The sequence below is a fragment of the Gymnoscopelus braueri genome (genome assembly GCF_963280865.1).
Source record: "Gymnoscopelus braueri genome assembly, chromosome: 11".
NCBI lineage: Eukaryota > Metazoa > Chordata > Actinopteri > Myctophiformes > Myctophidae > Gymnoscopelus > Gymnoscopelus braueri.
Window position 1 is genome coordinate 41029234 of NC_137613.1, and position 22135 is coordinate 41051368.

At 41.5% G+C, this 22135-nt stretch overlaps 2 protein-coding genes across 4 annotated transcripts in view; one reads left to right on the forward strand and one right to left on the reverse strand.

Moving 5' to 3' along the window:
- Nucleotides 1–1575: 1575 nt before the first annotated feature.
- On the reverse strand, nucleotides 1576–10803 carry LOC308095327 (putative thiopurine S-methyltransferase). Of its 2 annotated transcripts, none has more exons than XM_080442348.1 (9): nucleotides 10644–10803; nucleotides 6306–6483; nucleotides 5476–5568; nucleotides 4971–5103; nucleotides 3126–3178; nucleotides 2956–3030; nucleotides 2751–2836; nucleotides 2441–2485; nucleotides 1576–2180 (listed from the first exon to the last, which is right to left on the reverse strand). In XM_080442348.1, exons 1-9 carry the CDS (start codon nucleotides 10663–10665, stop codon nucleotides 2044–2046), a joined length of 822 nt encoding a protein of 273 aa, XP_080298474.1. In that variant the 5' UTR covers nucleotides 10666–10803; the 3' UTR covers nucleotides 1576–2043. The 2 variants fall into 2 exon arrangements, with proteins under 2 accessions (XP_080298474.1, XP_080298473.1); XM_080442347.1 differs by lacking the exon at nucleotides 10644–10803 and adding an exon at nucleotides 8034–8105.
- A 192-nt stretch (nucleotides 10804–10995) lies between these two features.
- ext1c (exostoses (multiple) 1c) overlaps nucleotides 10996–22135 on the forward strand; it is a 120316-nt gene continuing 109176 nt past the window's right edge. For both annotated transcript variants that reach the window (XM_080441775.1, XM_080441776.1), the window contains exon 1: nucleotides 10996–12277. The gene's annotated coding sequence lies outside the window, so the exon portion shown is untranslated. The remainder of the gene's footprint in view (nucleotides 12278–22135) is intronic.

A 22135-nucleotide genomic window follows, 5' to 3' on the forward strand; every position in this document is an offset into this window, starting at 1 on the left:
TTTATATATATATTCTATAATTGTTTACAGTTTCAGCCCATTCACTGAATGGGCTATTCACTACTGATGTCACAAGAGACTTATCAGTAGGCGGAGATCTCGGACTGTCTAACTAAGCTGAACGTCACTGCACTTTCTAGAATTCTGTTGCCACTTATATTTGCATTCGTCATTCTGTTAGGAGTGAACGAAGGGAGAAAAATATCGAATTGTGATTTTTCAGACTAATATCCCAGTCTGAAGACCCTCTCAACTCCGCCCACGTGTCTACTGCACCCAAACAGGCAGTCCCATGGCAGAAGAGGGATGGTCACACACTACCCAAAATACATGACCTCGATCCATCAACAAAATCCTAACACTGATATGCTGCTGAAACTAGTCTCGCCAGACAGTCAGATCTCTGCATACTGATATTTCTGGGAAAATCTATATTCAATGTATGGGCTTGGATGCCAGAGAAAACCAGCGGCAACAAACCTACGTTTGAAAAATGCTGATACCATCCTATATGAAGGACCGCCATAAAATCTTTGCATTGGTTATGTGAAGCATATTTTTTTTTTATCCCACGATTTTGAACCCTTTTTCACCTGGTGCCAATTATCTAAGTGATCCTGGGCGCTACACTAACCCCGCCAGCCTAGGGAGCCCAGAGACGAGCTCATGCCTCCTTCAATGCATGAGAGCCAATTGACCTTCTTGTCACCTGACAGGGGGGAGTTTCCCCAGTAGGACTTAGCGCGTGGAAGGAACACGTTATTCCAACCAGTTTCTTTCCCCTCCATCAGACACCCCGGCTGTCATGGGGGAGGCGGTATAGCGACCACTGACCAGGATTACTACATGTTTTTGTGAGGGTATTAACTACCCTAGGAGACACGGGGAGAACATCCAAACTCCACACAGAGTAGGCCCTTTAAATATTTATTGTATAATTGTTTAGTTTCAGCCCATTTACTGAATGGGCTATTCACTACTGATGTCACAAGAGACTTATCAGTAGGCGGAGATCTCGGACTGTCTGGCTACTCGAGACTAAGCTGAACGTCACTGCACTTTCTAGAATTCTGTTGCCACTTATATTTGCATTTGTCATTCTGTTGTTAGGGGTGAACGAAGGGAGACAAATATTCAATTGTGATTTTTCAATCTTTAGACTTTCTACACCTAAACGTTGTAATACCTTTCAAGCCGGGGACACCTGTCATTTCAGTTGTTGCTATAAATATAGTAATATTGTTTTACATTTTTTGAGTAAAACATTTTACTTTTTTTCCCAAGTTTTTAGGTCAGGATTTAGAAGGCGTTTTTAGAATCGGCCTCAGGTCTAAATGGGTTAAGTCTAGCTTCTGGATTTTTTCGAACTGTTAACAGTATAACTACTATAACATTAGATACTGTCAACATAAATTTATATTTAAAGACTATGCTGGTGTTGAAAAAGACAGGCCAACCGGGTGCTCACAGGAGATAAAAAGTCTTATAGGTGTATGGTGCTTCTAGGATCAGCGGGACTTGTAAACTTTAAAAAGGAAGAGATGCGAGCACTCAAAAAATGTGGAGGAGAGGAAATAAAGTTAAAACATATTTTATTCTATAAAGATGCCAACATGTTTCGACCAGTTAAGGTCTTCATCAGGTTGACAACTGACATGTGGTGTTATTGCATGCTTAGCCCATTGAATACAATTGGCAAACCATACTGAAATGTAAACCAATGGCTTCTTGGAATATCAAGAAAACTGTAAATTGCTAGCAGTAAAGTATACAGTATATGACTTCTAGTCACTGAGCCTAAAATGAGAAGAAGAAAAATAAACATGGTCCTTTAAGTAAACATTTAAGGGGGGAATTTATATATTGGGTTCATGGACCAAATATTACCTAAACACTAGAATACCCATTTTATAAGTCTGTTTTGGACCCCTCTCTTTTGTAGCATCTGCAATTTGGAAATTACAGTAGTTCATAGTTCATTTCGTTTTTTTTTTTGTAGAAAGCAGGAGGAGGTAGTGGAAGTAATCAAACCTTTACAAATATTTACAACTTCACAGCATTTGTACTGTTCTTCAGGGTGATGAGATGTATATTTTCAAAAAATGAGTCCAGCCCCCAGCTTCTCGTTCTGTCTGTCCGAGCATCCACTGACTGCAGTAGTTCAATATCACAGCTCTTACCTAAGAAGACGAATAACACTATTAAACATAAAACTCCCAACCTCCTGCATTGACAAATCAATCCATTATTAAAGCTGCATTTACTGTACATTTATCTAATATCACAGCTAGATATTCACATAGCCTATGTGAATACCTAGCTGTGATATGATATCACAGTTAGCTGTGATATTACAGCTGGGCCACACAATACATTTTCGCAATTATAGTTGGCCTTTAATATACTATTATGCATATGTTATGTTTTTGACCGCACTCACCAAACAGACAGTGCACTTGTTCATCTGGCACAAAAAATGGAGGACCTGAAAGAGAACAATTTAATTTTTTATGACATACACAGATCCTGTTTATTATTACACCTCAAAAGTACAGTAGCATGCAGTGTAGTGGAGATGGAGGACAAGACACTGCTTACAGTGTCTATTCAAAACCAATCTGATACCAGGAGCTCCATATGGACCGTTGGGTGTATATGGCTACATGCACAGACTGGTTACACCAGTCTGTGCACATAGCCACATACAACACACAGACTGTAATGATATTACATAAGTGTTCAAACTGTACCTTTGTACAGCTCCGGATCGTACAGCAAAGTGTCCAGAAGGTATCTGCAATCCTTGGCCATCAGGGAAGTGATCAGTGTAGCATATCTGTGGCATTATTACAATAATGGTTAAATTAAGTGAAATTACTGGCATAATGTACGATGAAAGAAAATCTGTTGCATGTTCAATGACAAGGTGGCTTTTAATGTCAGCTTGTAGCTTACTTTTCTCTGTCTTTTGGGTTGATGGCCACAAGAGAGCCCCTGTCCCAAATTGCTCCAAACTGTCCCTCAGTAGAACTGTAGAATGAATTGTTTTATAATTTGCCCCAAACCATCTCCTTGAAAAGGCATCATTCAGTACAAAGAAAAAAAACAAGATATGGGGACCTTACCTGGAGAAATTGTACAGGTCACATTGATACAAGGAAATATTTCTTTCTAAACTCTGTGGGGGGATAAAAAAAACAACTATGTAAAACAGACAAGAACACAGCAAAAACAAATATGGGCAAAATAGGCTAATCAATGGTCTGACATGTATGACTTATCAAGGCAAGGATGACATAGGATCTTATACATTAGTATTGTCCTAACCCTTATATTAAAGCTGCAATCGGTAGCTTTTATGTCCTACCCGGGATTCAAACCCTGGTCCCCCGTGCGAGCTCCGAAATGTCTACTGTTGAGCTATGATTGCAAGCCTGTTGGGGCAGAGGATAAACTGAGCTTTGACCTAAATGCAATTCCAGTTAACATTTCTCATCCACCGCAGTTGTGTTAGTTAAAACACGTAAACTATTATATTATCATACTCTACCATACAGATTGGTCAAAATAACATTCACTTAAGAGTCATGGATTGCAGCTTTAATATACAGTAGATTGATTGAATGCATCTGAAACACAAACACATTATACAACACTTTGTAACCACGGTCACAATGTGTTGTGATTGGACGAGAGACATTCCATGAGTTCATATAATTGCAGTACAGCTCTGGCACCTGACAACTTGTTTACATCAATAGCCTAATTCCCAACAATTGCATTCGCTTGCTACACTGTTGCTACAGTGGGGAACAATTTTCTCTTGGCAGAAAGCCAAAATAAATTCATCAAAACAAACCCAAAACTTTTTTCTTAGGTTAATAAAGGGAATAACATACTCAAGGTTCTGCTATATCATGAGAAATCCACAGTATAGCATGACCTTGAGTATATTATTTCTTAAACCAAAACCAAAGAAAATTCTGCAGTCTAACTACAGTATCAGGATGATGCAACAAAGTCACATGAATTATTGTGAAAGAGGTAGTGTTATGTTCACGCACTGATCTTTGGCATGTAATGCTTAATTTGTATTTTATTGTATGACCGTGTCCTGCGTAGGGATGCCACCGATTTTTCCAATTTCCGAATATTCGTTAGTCTCCATAATCGAAAATGATTTTTAAAATTCGATTTTAATTATATATATATATATATATATATATATATATATATATATATATATATATATATATATATATATATATATATTGTTTTTTTTTTTTTTACTTTTTTATGCCTTAGTTTCAATCAAAATATATGCTAATACTAATAATAGTAATATTATGGTCTTTATAATTGTAAATGGCCACAGTTTGTTTTACTGTAAAGTGGAGGAAGTAAGTACTATGAAAAAAAAAAATTTTTTTTTTTTTTTTCCCGAATTTCGAATTGGCTCAAGGTCAGATTGTGGCATCCCTAGTCCTGCGATGAAAAAAGCCGATCTACAAGCTCAAGATGCGTCACAGTGACACATTGTAAGTTTAAGATTTGTTATTTTCGGCACGGGACAACATCGTACCACAAAATATAAATTGGGCTTAAGACTCGAACTAAAGGCAGGTGATTCAATGTCATCACATGGAAAGAGACACATTTCAGGCACTCCTGCATGGAGCAGGAACAAAAACAAATAATACTAGAATTTTGACATGGCTAATTATGTACATTAAAAAACACATTGGTTTTGACCTTTCAGGTCTTCATCAGGGTACCAATACCTGATGTACCTGTACGATAATGAAGACCTTAACTGGTTGTTTTTTTAATATACATACAGTAACTGGCTAAGCCTTTTTTATATTAGAATCCAAGTCTTTTTTTGTTCCTGCTCCACGCAAGAATGCCTGAAATTTGTCTGCTTCTATGTGATGACATGAAGAATTTGGATCAAGAGACAGTTACTGTACCTTGTAAATCTTTGCTCCCGGTATGGTAGAGACAGGCTCCACATTGTAGGTCAAGTTGCTTTCCTCAAAGAACTGTCTGATGGCCTTTTCACTAACTTCCACCCCAACTACGGAATGTCCCATGTCTGCCAGCCTGGAGTTCACACAAGTAGGAGAGGAACAGAATTAGGATGATTCAAGATTTGTATTGTTACATCATACATACGAATACATAAGTAATATTATTTGGTTTTGGTTTATCAACATTGTAGCAGTAATACATAATACATGTACCGGTAATCATTGGAAATTTGTAAGGCCGTCTGTGGGTCAAATGTATCGACCCTAAATCGTATCGTAGGCAGCCTATGTACTGTATCTAGAATCCATATTGGATTTCCTTATAAAAGGGAGAGATGCGCACACCTTGATGGACAACTTTAACAGGGGAGGGAGTGAAAAGATTCTGTGACACCCCCCATAATGAGAAAACAGGGGTTTATGGATGACCCTGTGATTTTCATACCACTTCATATCTATGGCTTTCCCACAGAGAGGAAAGAAGAAGCGAACACCCGTCCGGCCGGCAAGAACTTTATCGATGTTGCTCTCCAGCATCCTGTTGACAATAAACAGAAATAAAGACAGTACAGAGAAGTGCCATTTTGAACGACACACTGTGTGTCTTCTGTGCATGCAGAACTCCTGCTGATCTCTTAACAGAAATGTTAAACGGCTGCCTACAACCTGTGAAAGTGCCTACAACCTGTTAACAACACAGCTGTTCAAAAATCACTGTAAACCAAAACCTTGCGTGGCTTATTGCCAAACGTTCACAAAATATGGCGACATGAAAATCATAGACAATACAGTTTATCTCCTGTTTTAATGATAATTTAATAGGTAAACCAAGAACCTATCATCAGTCAAAACAGTATTATATCCCAAAAAAAAATCTGTGCATTAAAACTATACACACTATAGGATGCCAGGTCTACAAATGAACCTACCTGGCATCTGTCTACATAACATGCTATGTCATTTTAGCCTTTGCATAAGCCTGCAAGGTCGTCAAGGCTAGGGCATGTGCTACGGCAAGTGCTAGCTACGGGCTAAGGTGTAGTCTGAAGAGGTGAGTCTGCAGTTCTAACTGCAATGGGGAGTTCGTTCCACAGTTTGGGAGCCAGAAGGGAGAAGAGTGGGACGTGTGGAGCGGAAACACTGTTTATAGAGTATTTTACAAAGGCTTCGAACATGGCTCAGCCCATCATAATTAAGTATCGAAACTGTCAAAATGAGTTGAATTTGGTCCTGTCTCCCAGTTCTGATGTGGTCAATAAATGCAAGGTGTTTTACTTGTGCACATTGGGCTGATGGAAACCAATTCTGTCCTCCTGCCAGCGTTGGTGCCATTCGTCCATGGCCATGACCCGATCTGCCTGTGCCGTCAACATGCTGTTTGCCTGGTAATCCCACCTACAGGACGATGACAATGACCGCAGCACCTGCAAGAAGATGACTATGACACCACCACCTGCAAGAAAAGGCCAGAAAGGGAGAGACGTGACCAAAGAGGCAATGGCTTACTCATTCATACTGCTGAACAGGGACCAAGGTTGGTAACACACAAACATCCGTGCACATGCCTGCTGCATGTGACATGTATAAAACTCCCATTATCCATCATCATGACTCTTGTAAAATGACTGCACAGAGGATGTAGGTATGTGTCAAAAACATGCACATACCACTGCCAAGGTTATGATGGGTCATGACCCATCATAACCTTATAAGGATAAAATAAGGATTTATCATTCATATATTACCCCTACGTTTGTGTTTCCCAGCTGTGAAATGAATTACATGGTAAGCCTACAGAAACATGTATCGGGGATTATCACTGCAGGATAACCTCTAGCCCAAAAACTGGGATTAAAGGTCATCCTGCATACAATCATACAGTAGCTATAAATATCTTACCACGTGTTAAGACATTCCTGTAGCAGAGGCATAAAGCTTACTCTGTATCAAGCTACTATATTGGCTGACTGAGGTTCAACATAAAACTAATTCACAGCTCTTTCTGATCGATACCTAACTGGAGTGGCCAGTTCACCAACAACAATACATAATCATCATTACTTACTAGACTAGACTATGCTTATCTCAGTTTTTGAGGGCTCCAAGCTCGGCAGCCGTCTTCAAATGTGTAATCCTTCAGCTATCAATGATCAATCATACCCCTTGTTGGCCCCGGACATAATTGACAGCAGTTGCATAAAGGAACAAGTACATTTACTCAAGTACTGTTACTTAAGCAAAATTGAGGTATTTTTACTTTACTGGAGAATTTCCAATTTTCTGTACTTTTACTTCTACTCCACTACATCTCAGAGTCAAATATTGTACTTTTACTCCACTACAATTATTTGAAAACTTTAGTTACTAGTTATTTCATAGATTTTTATTATTGTTACAAAACATATATTAACCACTTCAGTCCTATATACATTTAATCCATTTGAAAATAAGGATTTTTTTTTTTGCATTTAAAAACTTATGAAATGGGACATTCTGCATAATAGAGTACTTTCTACTGTTGGTGCTTAAATTACATTTGGTACCAATACTTTTATACGTCTACATTGCAGCAGCAACAGAGAACTTCTACATTGCAGTATTGATTATTTTACTTAGTAAACAATTTGAGTACTTTTTCCACCACTGATTGACAGCCATGGTTGACACAGTAGTATAGGGCATGGCGCATGATTGACATTGCCTCGTAGATTTCCCGTGATTGACAGCTTTTCATTTATTTATTGATCTCACACCTTTTTAATTATTGACAGGATAGCTATGATCAAGCATAATTACAATAATTCATGCTGCTATAGTGCCTACCGCAAGTTGAATACATTGTTTACGTTACGTAACAGTCACAATAAGTAGGCTATCTGCAGCTTCCCATGCATAATGTCAGTAAAACGCTTTTCTTCTCAGAGTCTGGCGTTTAAAATATCAGAATATGGATGAATACAATTTGATGTTTTATCTAGTTTTGGTTATAAACTTGCATCGTACCTGTGCCGTACAGAGATGATATTATTTTCATGCGAGTGAATGAATGTCATGTGCAGCTTGTACTTCTGGTATGGGAGGAGTTATGCACACCACATGATTAGACTCAAAATGTGGGTGTGTCCGGATTTTATGATGTTCAAGTGCAGTGGTTCTCAACCTGTGGGTCGGGACCACCAGGGGGGTCCTCACAATATTTTGGGGGGTCCCCAGATGACAGTGAAGTGACAATTTAAGGACTTTTAAGACCTTTTTAAAAATGATTAAAAAAAAGATCAAAGACTATTACTGCATCAAAAGTACTCAACAAACTATACTATAAAAACTGGTCAAACATGGGCCAAATGGTCTATTAATATAAGAAAGAGGCAAACATTGTGATAATAGTAGATCTACAAGCTCACAACACCTTGTGTTGCGAGGCGTTGTGAGCTTGTAGATCTGCTATTTTCACAATATGTAGCTGTGGAACAGAGTCAAACTAAATGTAATGCCTCAACTCCTACATTCCAAGTGCTTGTCAGAGTGGGGGGTCCCCAGTTCCAATATGATTAATTTGGTCACGGCCTGAAAAGGTTGAGAACCCCTGAGGCTGTTCTAGTGTCACGGTCGTTCGCTCGTCCCCCAAAATGAACGAAAAATATTATAGTTACAGTAATAGTTACAGTTTATGTAAAAACAAAATAGCTTGTTTTGGGCTGAAATTTGTATAATATAAATTGCTCATCTGGTGCATTCAGAATTTGGCCTCAATTTTTTTCTTGTGAAATGGGCACATTTTCAATACAATTGAGCTTTAACAAAGATATATATTTAAGATTATGTTCTAGAGACTTGTGGCATTTAGTGAGAATGAACAACAACTTTACAGTACTTTACAGGGCTACACGCTTACACCAGATGCCACAGCAGCCGTAATGATTGACTATACTCCATGTCCATGAAGAATTGGCTCAAAAGCGCTCAGATCAGATTGGAAACATTCATATTTATGTCAAACAATTTGGCCCTTATAAAAGTTGGTATTAGCTTTTCTCAGCAGTAAAAACATGGGCTATGTGTCCCAGGCCAGCTATCTACAATTATAGCCTACATCAACCTAGACACAAAAACAGCAATAAAAAAAGATTGACAATAAAGGGATTGTCATTTCGTAACAGTATTTGCTGAAATCCTGAAAAGCCTCTATAGCCCACACTACTCTGTGTTGCTCAATGCTCTTGCTTGCCCAATGCCCAGCCAGCCCCCACTCCGTCCCCCACTTTGTTTGGTAACAGGATAGGTGGGCCCCAAAACATTCTGGGCACTAGGGAAAACTGGGCACCTTGGACGAGTAGGCACGAGGGACATGTGGGCACCTGGAAGAGTGGGCACTTAGGGGTGGAGAAGACTGGGCACTAGGAAGAGTGGGCACCAGGAAAGGTGGGCACTGGGATAACTGGGCACTAGGAAGAGTGGACACTAGGAAAATGTGGGCACTTTGGGTGGAGAAGTGTGGGCACTAGGGAAATCTGGGTACCAGAAAGACTGGGCACTGAGATAACTGGGCACAATGGACATTTTCCAGGTGCCCACATTTCCCGTGTGTAGTAGTGCCTCTTCCTTGTGCCCAGTTATCCTGGTGCCCACTCTTCCTAGTGCCAAGTCTTCCCAAGAATGTGGTGCCCAGATGTCCCTAGTGCCCACCTATCCTGTATCCCTTTGTTTTAGCGTCGTGTCATTGCCAGGCAATCAGATTGCAGGATCTGTCTACTCTAGAGATGAATGCCTGGGAACACTATGGTGAGCTACAGTACCTGTGATCGAACACAGAGTGGCGCAAGAGTCTAATGAATGGCTGAAATGACTGCAAGGACACAGCTCTATATGATTGATTATGTTATCGTTTTGTACCCTAAAAACATACAGTGAAACTACAATACATTGAATAGGCCTATAGGCTATGATAATTGCTTTTGAAAGACATAAATCATTTAATGAAACAGCAATTTATGCAACAGGCTATATGCCTATAGGCCTATATCACTTTTGGAAGACATAGCTAGCTCAGACGTTTGTACGTAACATAACACATTGGGTCCATGTTTACACTCCCTATTATGATAAGATAACGGACGTCATAGTTTATTACGATGGGCCTCAGCTAGTCTATTCTTTCACCCTAATAACCTTTCAATGGTGTAAAGTAACTAAGTACATTTACTGAAGTAAGTACAATTTTGAGGTATTTTTTACTTTAGTGGAGTATTTCCAATTTTCAGTACTTTTACTTCTACTCCACTACATCTCAGAGGCAAATATTGTACTTTTACTCCACTACAATTATTTGACTTTGAACTTTAGTTACTAGTTACTTTGTAGATTTTGTATTATTACCACAATTTAAATTATTTAAATTTTGCCTATTTGAAAATGGCCAACACAAGCTCACAATGCGCATTGTGAGCTTGTATCCGCTATTTTCAAAAGATATTTCTACATTTTTTACATTTGAAAAGTTGTGAAATGGGACATTCTGCTTAATGAGTACTTTCTACTTTTTGTACTTTAAGTACATTTTGATACCAGTACTTTTGTACTTTTACTCAAGTAAATGTTGAATTCCGGACTTACCTGTAACAGAGTATTTCTTCATTGCAGTATTGATACTTTTTTTTAGTATAAAATGTGAGTACTTTTTCCAAGATTTGGCTATGAAGAGCAGGGGGTAGATTTCTAGAACTACTGGAACTGGAATGTGTTTCCAGGCCAGTCAGTGTGATCATTCCTATGCGTAATTCGGTGTTTCCAAAAATGTTCCAGTTGTGCGGAACCGCTGGCCCAGACAGACAGATGTGCGCGTTTTCTTTATAGGGTGGCGACGTACGTCGCCTAGGAGCCGCCCAGAGAGCCAATCACAGACACCGGGGGGCGGGCCGTGTGTGTGGAAATGTTGTGGAGAATTGAAAATGGACAATTTAACACGCACACAATCATCATATTATTGCCAACGGGAAACGCGTGCATGCCCGGCGAATTGAATCGCAAATGCCAGGACGTGGAGTGAAAAGGAAATTCTGCAGAGATCCGGGACAGAGCATGGTTTCTAACCACCCGGTCCCGCTGAGGACGCGAGTCGGTAAGGAGACAGGCGGAGCTGGAGCACAGCCTGGGCGATCCATCGCTCTCCTACTGTGTAGGCTATATATGGAGGATAACATCGTAGCTGAGTGGGCCTATTTAAAATAAAATCTACAATCTTAAATGTCCAGTGATATTTCCAAAAGATATAGCTCGAATATTTTTGTTTGATTTTTTTTTTAGGGCTCGTGTTATTATCAGTGAACACGTGATGAGCCCAGGGCTTTGTGGATAGGTCACTAACTGCATATTCATTTTTAATTATGTTCATAGGTCATCGTTCGGCTATACCGGGGCGGTTTTTTAGACCTACATGGCAACAACAGCAGCACAACACAGTCTGTGATTTTACATTTAGGGGGATTTATAGGGATTAATCCTCGTATCATCATGCTTCTGTTAAAGCCCAGATCGCACTGAGCTGTAAACAGCTGTCAGTGTATTGTGTTCTCGCAGCGCTCAGACAGCAGCGCACCTTGTTGTCACTCAGATCAGATGTAAGAGGCTGAGGCTGGTAAAAAAAACGCTTGTTGTCTTAAAAAGGACACTGACTGGTCCTGGTGGATGGTTATTATTACAAATACAGGTAGCGAGGGGTGCATCAACGCGTCCCCGTGGCTGTATATAGGATAGAAGAGAGAGAGAGAGAGAGAGCTCTAAAATCACGCAGAGAGAGAGTGAGAGCTGGTGCCTTGTTGAAGACAGGAGTGAGCGGAGGAGGGACTCTCTCCGCCGTGAGATGATTTTCTTTTTATTATGGACGCGCCCGGGCTGTACATGTGCGCGTGTCAGACTTGTAACTTAATCATATAGAGGGCTCGTAAATCGAAAGGAAAAAGTGGATGCCACCACGCCCCCCCCCCATCACCAGTCACTGCAACCGGTTCATTGACAGACAGAGATCTAACTCCCGTGCTTTTTTTTTTTTTGCTGTGAGAAACAGGACGCTCAACAGTTCAGTGCGCAAAAACCAGAGCGACCCGCTCTGCTCTCTGCTGTGTGATGGATCTGTGTGAGAAGGAGTGAGGAGTGTGTGTGTGCATGATGCCCTATAGCTGCTACTTCAGAAGTAGATCATCAACCGGCTGCGACCACTTCTGAAGGATCTACACATCACTCTGTGACAGGTAGGGCTATACAAGGTAGTACTTTTGGAACATGCTTAAAACATTAGAGTCATGCTTAAACATTACAGTCTAATATTAGACCTTGATTGTCCAATGATTAGACAATTAAGGTCTACTATTTCTAGACTGCTACAAATTGCTACAAAACCTGTATATCATCATATAATTTATCATATCATTTTGGGGCATAAACAAGAAGTTGAAGGATAAAATTAAGTGATAATGATGTACCAAGCATGTTCACATCATGTATGCTTTACATTACAGATAGTTATCAATCATCATTACCATTTGACATTTGCTAATTGTTTTTTATTATAATGAATTACAAATTATGTAGTCCATAAAACCAGTTGAGTTAACAGATCTAGACAACATGGCTTTGGGGAATTATTATAGACTTCACACAAACTGAGATGTTTTTGGCGGTAGACTGAATATTGCACATTAACTTCCCGTCACCAACCTAGTTCAGATGTCAAGTCAATAATGATAAATTACTGAGTTTCATTGCGCACACACACACACACACACACACACACACACACACACACACACACACACACACACACACACACACACACACACACACACACACACTCTGACACACATTACACGGGCAACAACATGACATATTATGACATGGCATGGCAGCCGACTATAGCCTACCAATGTTGAGCCTACATGTCATCCTGTATTTCAGTCTGACATGACATCCCCTACAGTACAAGGGAAACGAATATCATTATGAAATTGTGCCAAATAAGTAATTACAACTTTGTACACCATTGACAGTACAGATTGTTCAGGGTCAGAATGAATTCAAACACAACAAAGGGTTCCATCTGTTTGGAATTGTCCTGCTGTCTCTTGCATTAACACTTACTGCAACAGTTTACTGCCCATGCAAAGTGCTTCCTGTATTAATACATCCTTCCAAAACAAACAACACTCAGAGATCATTATGGCAATTCATTTTAACTCTCTATTTATGTATTTATTGATGAGCGTAGATTGTAATTTTAGTGACTGAATGAAATAGTGTAATTTTGGATAAAATATGAAAATAATCAGGGGAGTTGAATGCAACAAAAGAAAAAACTCATACAAACAGATCAGCAGTTTGTGTGTGTGTGTGTGTGTGTGTGTGTGTGTGTGTGTGTGTGTGTGTGTGTGTGTGTGTGTGTGTGTGTGTGTGTGTGTGTGTGTGTGTGTGTGTGTGTGTGTGTGTGTGTTCTTCTTTTTTCTTTCTTTATTTTCTTTATTTTTTAGGCAAGAACTTTCCGTCTTAATTGGGTTATTGTGTTTGTAATATGCACCCTGGTGACTAAAAGAAGCATAAATACAGTGTTTGTTAATGAGTATTGGGAACTCGTTGCATCATTTCTTGCCGTTGCTTATAATTATGCGTTTTCACATTGTGAGAATCATGGAAAATAATGATTTGTGGCTGCAGTTTTTGAGGCATCCCTCAAAACAGGCAGTGTTCACACAAGCATTTCCATGATCTAGGCTTCCACTAAAAGGATTGAGAATATCGGTGTCCAACCCCTAAAAGCTATTATACATCTCAGGTCACTTTGCTAAGTGTTGAAACCTTTCAACACACTCACGCAGTATAAATAGATCATTAAGAAAAGGCAGAGACATTGCAAGAAAAGGCTATTATCAGCAAATATCAGTGACTAATAGTATTGTAAAATGGTTTAAGGGTTGCAAAGAAATCAACTCTTTACAAATAAATATAAGAAAACATTACATGAATTAACCTATTATTACATACAACATACGCTTCAGCCAATGGTGCAAACAACACCATTGATTTAATCGTACACCTCAAGGACACTCAATTTAACCCCATTTGGAATGTAACCCCCCGCACTCCTTATCCCGGGGTCAGATCATAGATCATGTCCATGTTGTCAAGGTTAGAGTGTTCCTTAGGTCAATCTGATCTGTGATCAGCAGAAGAGGAATGTCTCCCACTCGAAAGCGCCGCAGATAAGACACGCTGCACGGAGGAGAAGCGCTGGCTAATGAGGCAGATGCATTCAGCTACATGCTGCTTCTGCTGTATACGCTGTCACCTGTGCTACCAGCCCAAACACAGAGCAATGCACTAGCTGCATATATATACTACATCCTAGGCAGGATTTTTCCACTCTGGAAAGCTGCATCCCCCCCGGCCTGTGTCTTGTGTGCTATAGCAATATACCCTCTTAACTATACTTTTCTGTCAGCATGCTGCTGTGACTGAAAACAGCACTTCCAAAATCAGTGAGCCAGCCAGAAGTCCCCTCTAATAATTGTTCCTACCCATCTTGTTCATTCTGTTAATTAGCCCTCATGGCGTCGGGAGTGCAGCATATTGCTGAGACATAATTAATCAACCCCGCTTGTAATTATGCTAGGTTTGGAAATAGGAGCGCTGTGGGGAAGCTGGTTTCATTGCGGGGCATTCAGCTCGAGGTAAACATCTTATTAACCGTGTCAGAGCCCCCTCTACCCCCACAGGGCAACCAAGGGTTTTATTAAGGGGGGAGAGGAACGCACTGCTATCGACATTATGAAAATGGTCTCGTAAAAATACCAGTACTTGATTAAGTTTATGTACATTATCGTTCTGAGGTGGTCGAACTAATGGGGGGAAAGAATCCGCAGGAGCTCTTGCTATAGACAAAGATTGTTTTTTGTGAAAAAAAACATTGTTCAGCATGGATGAAAGTGTGTTTTTTTTATCTGTATGTTTTGTTTTGTTTTCGTGATTTCGTATGGTATGTAGAAATGCATACTGTGTGTGTACGTACATGTATGGTCTGTGTTTATTTATCTGTACGTGTGTGTACTTAACAAAGGCATGCTGTTTATGTGTGTGTGTGGGCGTGAGTGCGCGTACTTGTGTTTTCGCGCACATGTAACTGTATGCACGCTGGGTGCCTGCCTGTCTTTTTCTGGGTGAATATATCAGCCTGATTTATGCTAAGTTGTGTGCTGCTGTCGTGCAGCCGAAAATAGCCGATCTACACGCTCACAATGTGACAAGGTGTGAGCTTGTAGATCTGCTATTTTCGGGCCTGGGACACCTTGTGCAACCAAGGATAAATTAAGCAACGCAAGGCCTCAACCATGCAGGGCAAGTGGCGGTTGACGGCAGAAAATAGAACAAATCGCAGCCACACGCGCGTCGCATCCCGGCTGTAAGCCTTTAATAAAGGTCTGCCAGGGGTGCTTAAGTGGCTCCTGTTTTGCACCACAGCAGTGCCCCCCCTCCCTTTAGATCGCTGTGTAGACCGATATGACTGCAGACAAACAGACAAACCTCCACCGCAACCTCAGCCAGTCAGTCACTTGGTCAGAGGCCGAGGCTGTGGACTGGGCTAGAAGCACTGCACTGTTGTGGGTTGTTGTGTGATTGCAGGCTTGGAATTTGTGCAGGGGGTCGTTGTGTGTTCTTCTTGCATGTGCGCACGCCTACACATACGGCGCGTAAACGATTCAATGCATACGGTACGAGTCACTTATGCAAAGGCTTGCTTGCGCTATCAGGGTACGTCCATGAACATACAGTGCAATCACTAAATGAACCTTTTTCATTTCAAAGACTCCTAGTTTGATGTGGGAACCAATCTACGCTGTAAAATCCTCTGTGTTAGTTTAAGTCAGAGTGTACAAATGGACCTTTATGGGTCCATATGGTTCCATTTGTACACTCTCTGAGGTAAAGACATGTAAGGACCCCCCTCAAGGACCCCCCGGGAGTCCTCGTACCCCACTTTGAGAACCAGTGCATTATATGAATGCAAAAATACACAGAGACTGTATTCCTTGGCGTCCTGGCCCTTGCGCTCTCCCTCACTCCTTTTTGCATCTCTCACACACACACACACACACACACACACACACACACACACACACACACACACACACACACACACACACACACACACACACACACACACACACACACACACACACACACACACACACACACACACACACACACAAACACACACACTCGCACACCCTCACACATATACACACACACACACACACACACACACACACACACACACACACACACACACACACACACACGCACACGCACGCGCGCGCGCACTCGCGCGCTCACAAACACGTGTGTGCATGGCACACAGCAACCGCGCGCACACACACATAAACACAATGCGGCCGTCGTTTGGGCCCTGGTCACGTCGTCACGTCTTTCAGTCCTGTAATGAAAGAGTCCAGGGTTTAATTTTAGTCCGAGTGAGCCTCTCACCTCACCACAAGATTTGAGTTTTCTCTCGGAGCACTTCATTTCACTGAGCTAATATGTATATAGCCAGCTTTAGGCCAGAGACAAAAATGCATACCAGAAATGTGTATAATTATAGAAGCACGTACGCGTGCACGCACTATGCTCACAGTCACACAGAGTGTCATGAAGAAGTACTCAGATTTTTACTTCTGTAAAAGTAACAATACAAAAATGTAGAACAGTGGTTCTCAAGCATTTTCATGTCAAGGACCCCCAAATGGATGTGTATTTGGTCTGAGACCCCCATTTGAAAAGATGTTGTGCCAGAGACACACCACAGGAGAAGATTTGTGTAAATTGTTACGAACCTTTCTCAATTTTTCAAGATTTTCCCCAAATGTTTTAGAAATGGCAGATACCTTGCACTGTGAGCTTGTAGATTGGCGATTATTCGAATAGCTAGTGTAGAAAACAGGGTTAAAGTGGTTAAACAGATTATAATGCTATATTAACAAATTGTACTGGGGACCCCCTGGAACCCCCTCAAGGACCACTGGGGGTCCATGTACCCCACTTTGAGAACCACCTTTGTAGAAAATAAGTAAAAGTACTGTTACATCTAAAAGTCCTGTATTTAAAGCATTGAGCAAATGTACAAAAGTATTAGCATCAAAATATAATCACAGTACCAAAGGTAAAAGTACTCATTATGCAGAATGTTAAATTTCACAATAATATTATTAGTACTGCATTAACTCATTGGCCGCCATTATCGCATTAACGCGATCTAATAAATAGCGCGCTTGGCCGCCAGGATCGCATTAATGCGATCTAACGTCTTTATTGATCTTTATGCTCTGATCACGCTATTCTGTTATGAATCAGGCTAAGTTTCGGGTTCCACTTACTTCAACCACCACTGCATCCGGTTCCATGACTTGGGTTCCGTTTTCGGTTTTACATTTTTCCCCCCAGTCATTTTCGACCATAATAGGGAAACAAACGGTTTTTCACACGCTATGAAAAGCGATCGGAGACCTCCCCTCCTATAATCTATGGTCTGGGTGACGAACAGTCATCCCCGTTGTGCATCACAAAGTAATTTTCGCCGATAACAGAATCTAAGACATTTCACTTCCGGTTCATGTGTTTCACTGTGTGAGTGGGTCTGGGAGGGGGCGAGTGTGATCGAGAGGCGATCAAGCTTGGTATGTGCTGCTCTCTGGTGGTGGAACGATCAAAACGATTCAAGTGTCAAGGTAGACTTTCTAGATGTGAATTAAATAACAAAATAACGAAACAAAAAAACACGAAAATCGCTGGCAAGGGCTGCTATGAACGAGGTTTTAACTCTGGCAGTCAATGAGTTAATGCTTATTTTAATGTTGCAGCTGGTAAAAGTGGGGCTGAGTTGAGTTCTGGGTAGTTCAATCTATAATAATACATCATGATATAGCAGTCAATGTATGTTTTGTATTACTAATATAAATCTGCAAGTAACTAAAGCTGTTAACTAATTGTAGTTGAGGAAAGTAAAAGGATCTCAGAATTGTACTTAAGTACAGTACTTGAATAAATGTAATGTACTTTACTCAAGACCACCACAGCTCACACACACACACACACACACACACACACACACACACACACACACACACACACACACACACACACACACACACACACACACACACACACGATTACAAATACACACGCACAACCACACACCTGTGTGTGTGTGTGTGTGTTTATTGAACCTCACAAACCACTCCTGCTGCCGGGGTGAATGTGCTGGAATGAATTACCTCCCGGCCGCACCATCAGCGTGCCGTGGTGCCTCTATCATTCAGTTGACACTTCTTCCCCTGGCAAACCAAATCAGCCAGGAAGGGACAGGGATTTCATCTGCTCAGACAGTCGGCCCATCCAGTGTCAGTTTACGGTCTACTGTATGTAGTCTCTCCAAATGATTCCAGACATAATAGCGATGCGGCTGCCTCTTCTCGTCTCTCTCGCCCCGCCAAAGCGACTCCTCGTATACCCAGGGAGAGAGAGGGAGACAGTAATGGCTACTTATTTAATTTGGAGAGTTTGCAAAGTCAGTTGCACTCAGGTTCCCCGGTGCCTTATATAAGTGTACAAAATAGGTTAATTTATCCATTTGTAAGTCCAAGAGTGTACAAATATATGTCAGTATTTTGCATTGTACAAAAGCAGAGTAGCGCGTTTTCCAGAATTTTTTATTTTAGCCTGTGTAAGAAAAGAGAGAGACTAAGTCATTGGTGTGTCACTCTCATCACTGCTTTATTGTTTTGCATTGCCATAAATAATGTTGATAGAGTAAGTGAGAGAGAGAGAGGGAGAAGGAGAGAGGGTAAGTGAGAGGAGAAATTTCAATTCCATTTCCCCGGATGAGTAAAGAGGGGGACAGAACATCAGGCAGGAACGGTAGAGGGCAAACCCAAATCTCCTGGAGAGGAAGAGGAAGAGGAGGAGGAATGAACTGCGGTTCAGCTGTCACCCGTGCTCTATTGTTATATTTCCTCCTCAGTATCTCCATCCATCCCTTTCTCCACCCCCCCCCTCCCTCCCCCATGCCTCTCACCCTTCCTCCAGCCAATATGTCTTCATCCATCCATCTTCCCTCCTTCCCCGCTTGCCAACTGCATTTCCCCCCATTAGCTCCCAATCCGATCACAGTCAATAGGAACTCCAGCGCTCTAATTCAGAATAGACATTCAACAGGAAGCTAGTGCAGAAGGTCCCACTTTCTCCCCTTATGTGTCCTCCTTCAGGATTGTGTGTGTGTGTGAGTGTGTGTGTGTGTGTGTGTGTGTGTGTGTGTGTGTGTGTGTGTGTGTGTGTGTGTGTGTGTGTGTGTGTGTGTGTGTGTGTGTGTGTGTGTGTGTGTGTGTGTGTGTGTGTGTGTGTGTGTGTGTGTGTGTGTGTGTGTGTGTGTGTGTGTGTGTGTGTGTGTGTGTGTGTGTCCTGTGAAAGAAAGCGAAAAAACTATGGAGAGAGGACTGTTTTCACTGAATTCTAAGGGGGCGGCTGTAGATGAGTGGGTAGAGAGGCCGTCTGGGAATCGGAAGGTCGCCGGTTCTGCCCTCGGTTTGATTTATGGTGTTGAAGTGTCCCTGAGCAAGACACTTAACCCCTAACAGCCCCCCCCCCAACCCCCTATACCATCTGAGCCATAATATACATACATAGACGTCTCTTTGGCCACTGGATCATTGTGTCAACATTGCCAGTAGGGGCAACTTGCCGTAACGCCGCTGCAACAAATCTGCCTACCTGGAGACCTTGTATCTGTTTTGTAACCATTAATACCTACGTAAGACAATGTATTTTGGTATAAAACCCACTTTTTTTCATTCAACAAAGTATCCTGGATCAGAACTACGTGTTTTGCATTTGAAACAACCCAAACCGCTTGGAAATAAATTGAAAATTCAACGAGTTATTATTTGAATAGTGGAGAGACCTCCGGCCTCAACAGACATAATAGTACATGCAATAGGAGGGGCGACTTGCCCCGACCAACATGGTGGCTGCGTGAACACATTGCTTCAATGAACAGCAGCGGCCAATGCTTTATCTGTGTGTCGTGTATGATCTGAGTAACCGTCTGCTGGGTGAAGCAGTACAAGTATTGTCCCCTCCCCATGGAGACCAGAAAATACTCCCTTTTCCATTTGAGCTGCGAGGGTGTGGAACACACAGTACAGTAAAGCCTGTTTATTCTAATCCTGCGTCTTCGTCTTCAAGCCACTACTTGACGTTAGCTGATATTAATACAGCACACACATTATTTCACTGTGACTCCCACAAGTCTTTGTAGTATTTACATAATTTCGCCCGTGGGCTCAGTTGTACTCCATAATTGAAACTTCCCAGAAGTTATGCCATATTTCGAGAGGAACAAATCATCAAAGAGTTGTTGGTCTGCTTTCGGTTTACCTGTCCTGTCTGCGATTAATTATTTGACGTGCTTGTCATCTGTCGTTCCCTGCTGAGGGATGAGACTAGCATAATTGAAAAGGGAAAAGTGGACGTAAAAAAAAAGGGTGCTTTCAAGTTGACAGTAAAATCCTTTGTGGAACGTAGATTAAAACGGAGGATTTTCTTGTGTAAACCCTTCGCTCTGGCTACTAGTGCAGAGTTTGAGAGGAAGGAACGAAGGAACTAAGGGAGGGAGGAGAGAAGATTTGATTTGATTTGATTGGGGGAATTAAGGATAGAAAGTGGGGAGGTAGGAGTGAGGGAAGGAAAGAAAGAAAGAAAGGGGAAAAGGACAGAAAGAAGCACCCTCTACCCTCTTCTCACCTTTCCTTGAACCCTGTCCTTCACCCTTAAGGCTTGTCTATTCAACAGGCCCTGTGGCCTTTTCGCGCACTAGTCACCCAGGAATAATGATCCATCATTGATCCATGACTTACACACACAGGGGGCCCTAAGTGTGTGTGTGTGTGCGTGTGTGTGTGTGTGTGTGTGTGTGTGTGCTTGTGCGCGTGTGTGTGTCACTTAATTTGCAGGTCTGTGGAAGTTGCTCTGGGCCCCAGTCACGTTCAGACATGCCCTGCAGTTTCAGTGGCAACCATTCATCATTAATGCTGCTTCATGGTGCCGACGGCCACATGGTGGCATGGTGGATGATGTCGCCTGGTACGGTTTGTTGTTATGTACTATGGCAGACAGGAAGCAGACATTGTACTGCTGGCTTTCATTGTCATAACAACAATACCGGAGAGAGATGTTTGTGCATAAGCAAATGTGCAGCCCTGACAGCATATTGTATGTGTTAACCCCTTTCAACCTGGAATTTCCAGAAGATAGCAGATCTATAAGCTCACAATGCATCGCATCAAGATGAGTTCACAACGTGTCATGTTGTGGTGTGTTTTTGCAGAATGTTCACCTATTTCCACCAAACGTTTGCCCATTATGTCAGCTATACTATATCTAGTCTGGAACTACACCTCCCGAAATCCGAGAGAGGAAGGTAGCACTTCCGTTCACGAAAATATATTTGAAAAGATCTTTACATTTAGTTTTTTCATTTCCATTTCTGCTAAGCAGCAAGCTATATATTAGGTGATTTTGATTTATATTAGGATAGATTTGCGCGACTTTAAAGACGAAACGGAAGTGGGGAGGAGGCTTCACATCCGCTTTATATTTTAATCATGATCAGAGCTTCCGAGTCCCAGACTGTATGACCAGAAACATTTGAAAATTATGGGAGGCAACAGTCTGGCCACACGAGACTATGTCAGCTATAACAGTTTGAAGTTAAAAATGGTTTGTCCAATTTCAGATGAACATGAGTTCTCGCTGGGAGCTGCAGTGGAGACAGTATAGATAGATGGAAGGAAGTTGTGAGGGTTTTTTTAATAGGTGTGACAGTATGAAATAGCACGCTGTGAGTTGGACACAGAAATTATTTCCTCCTGCTCCAATTGCTGGTTTTATTGTTGTGGCAGTAATGGGGAAGAGGCTTCTCCGCACTTCAATCTATGTAAATATCCCCAGCAGCCAGTCAGCAGTTTTTCTTTTTTTCTTTTGTTTGTTTTGTAACACACAATGGTGAGACGTTC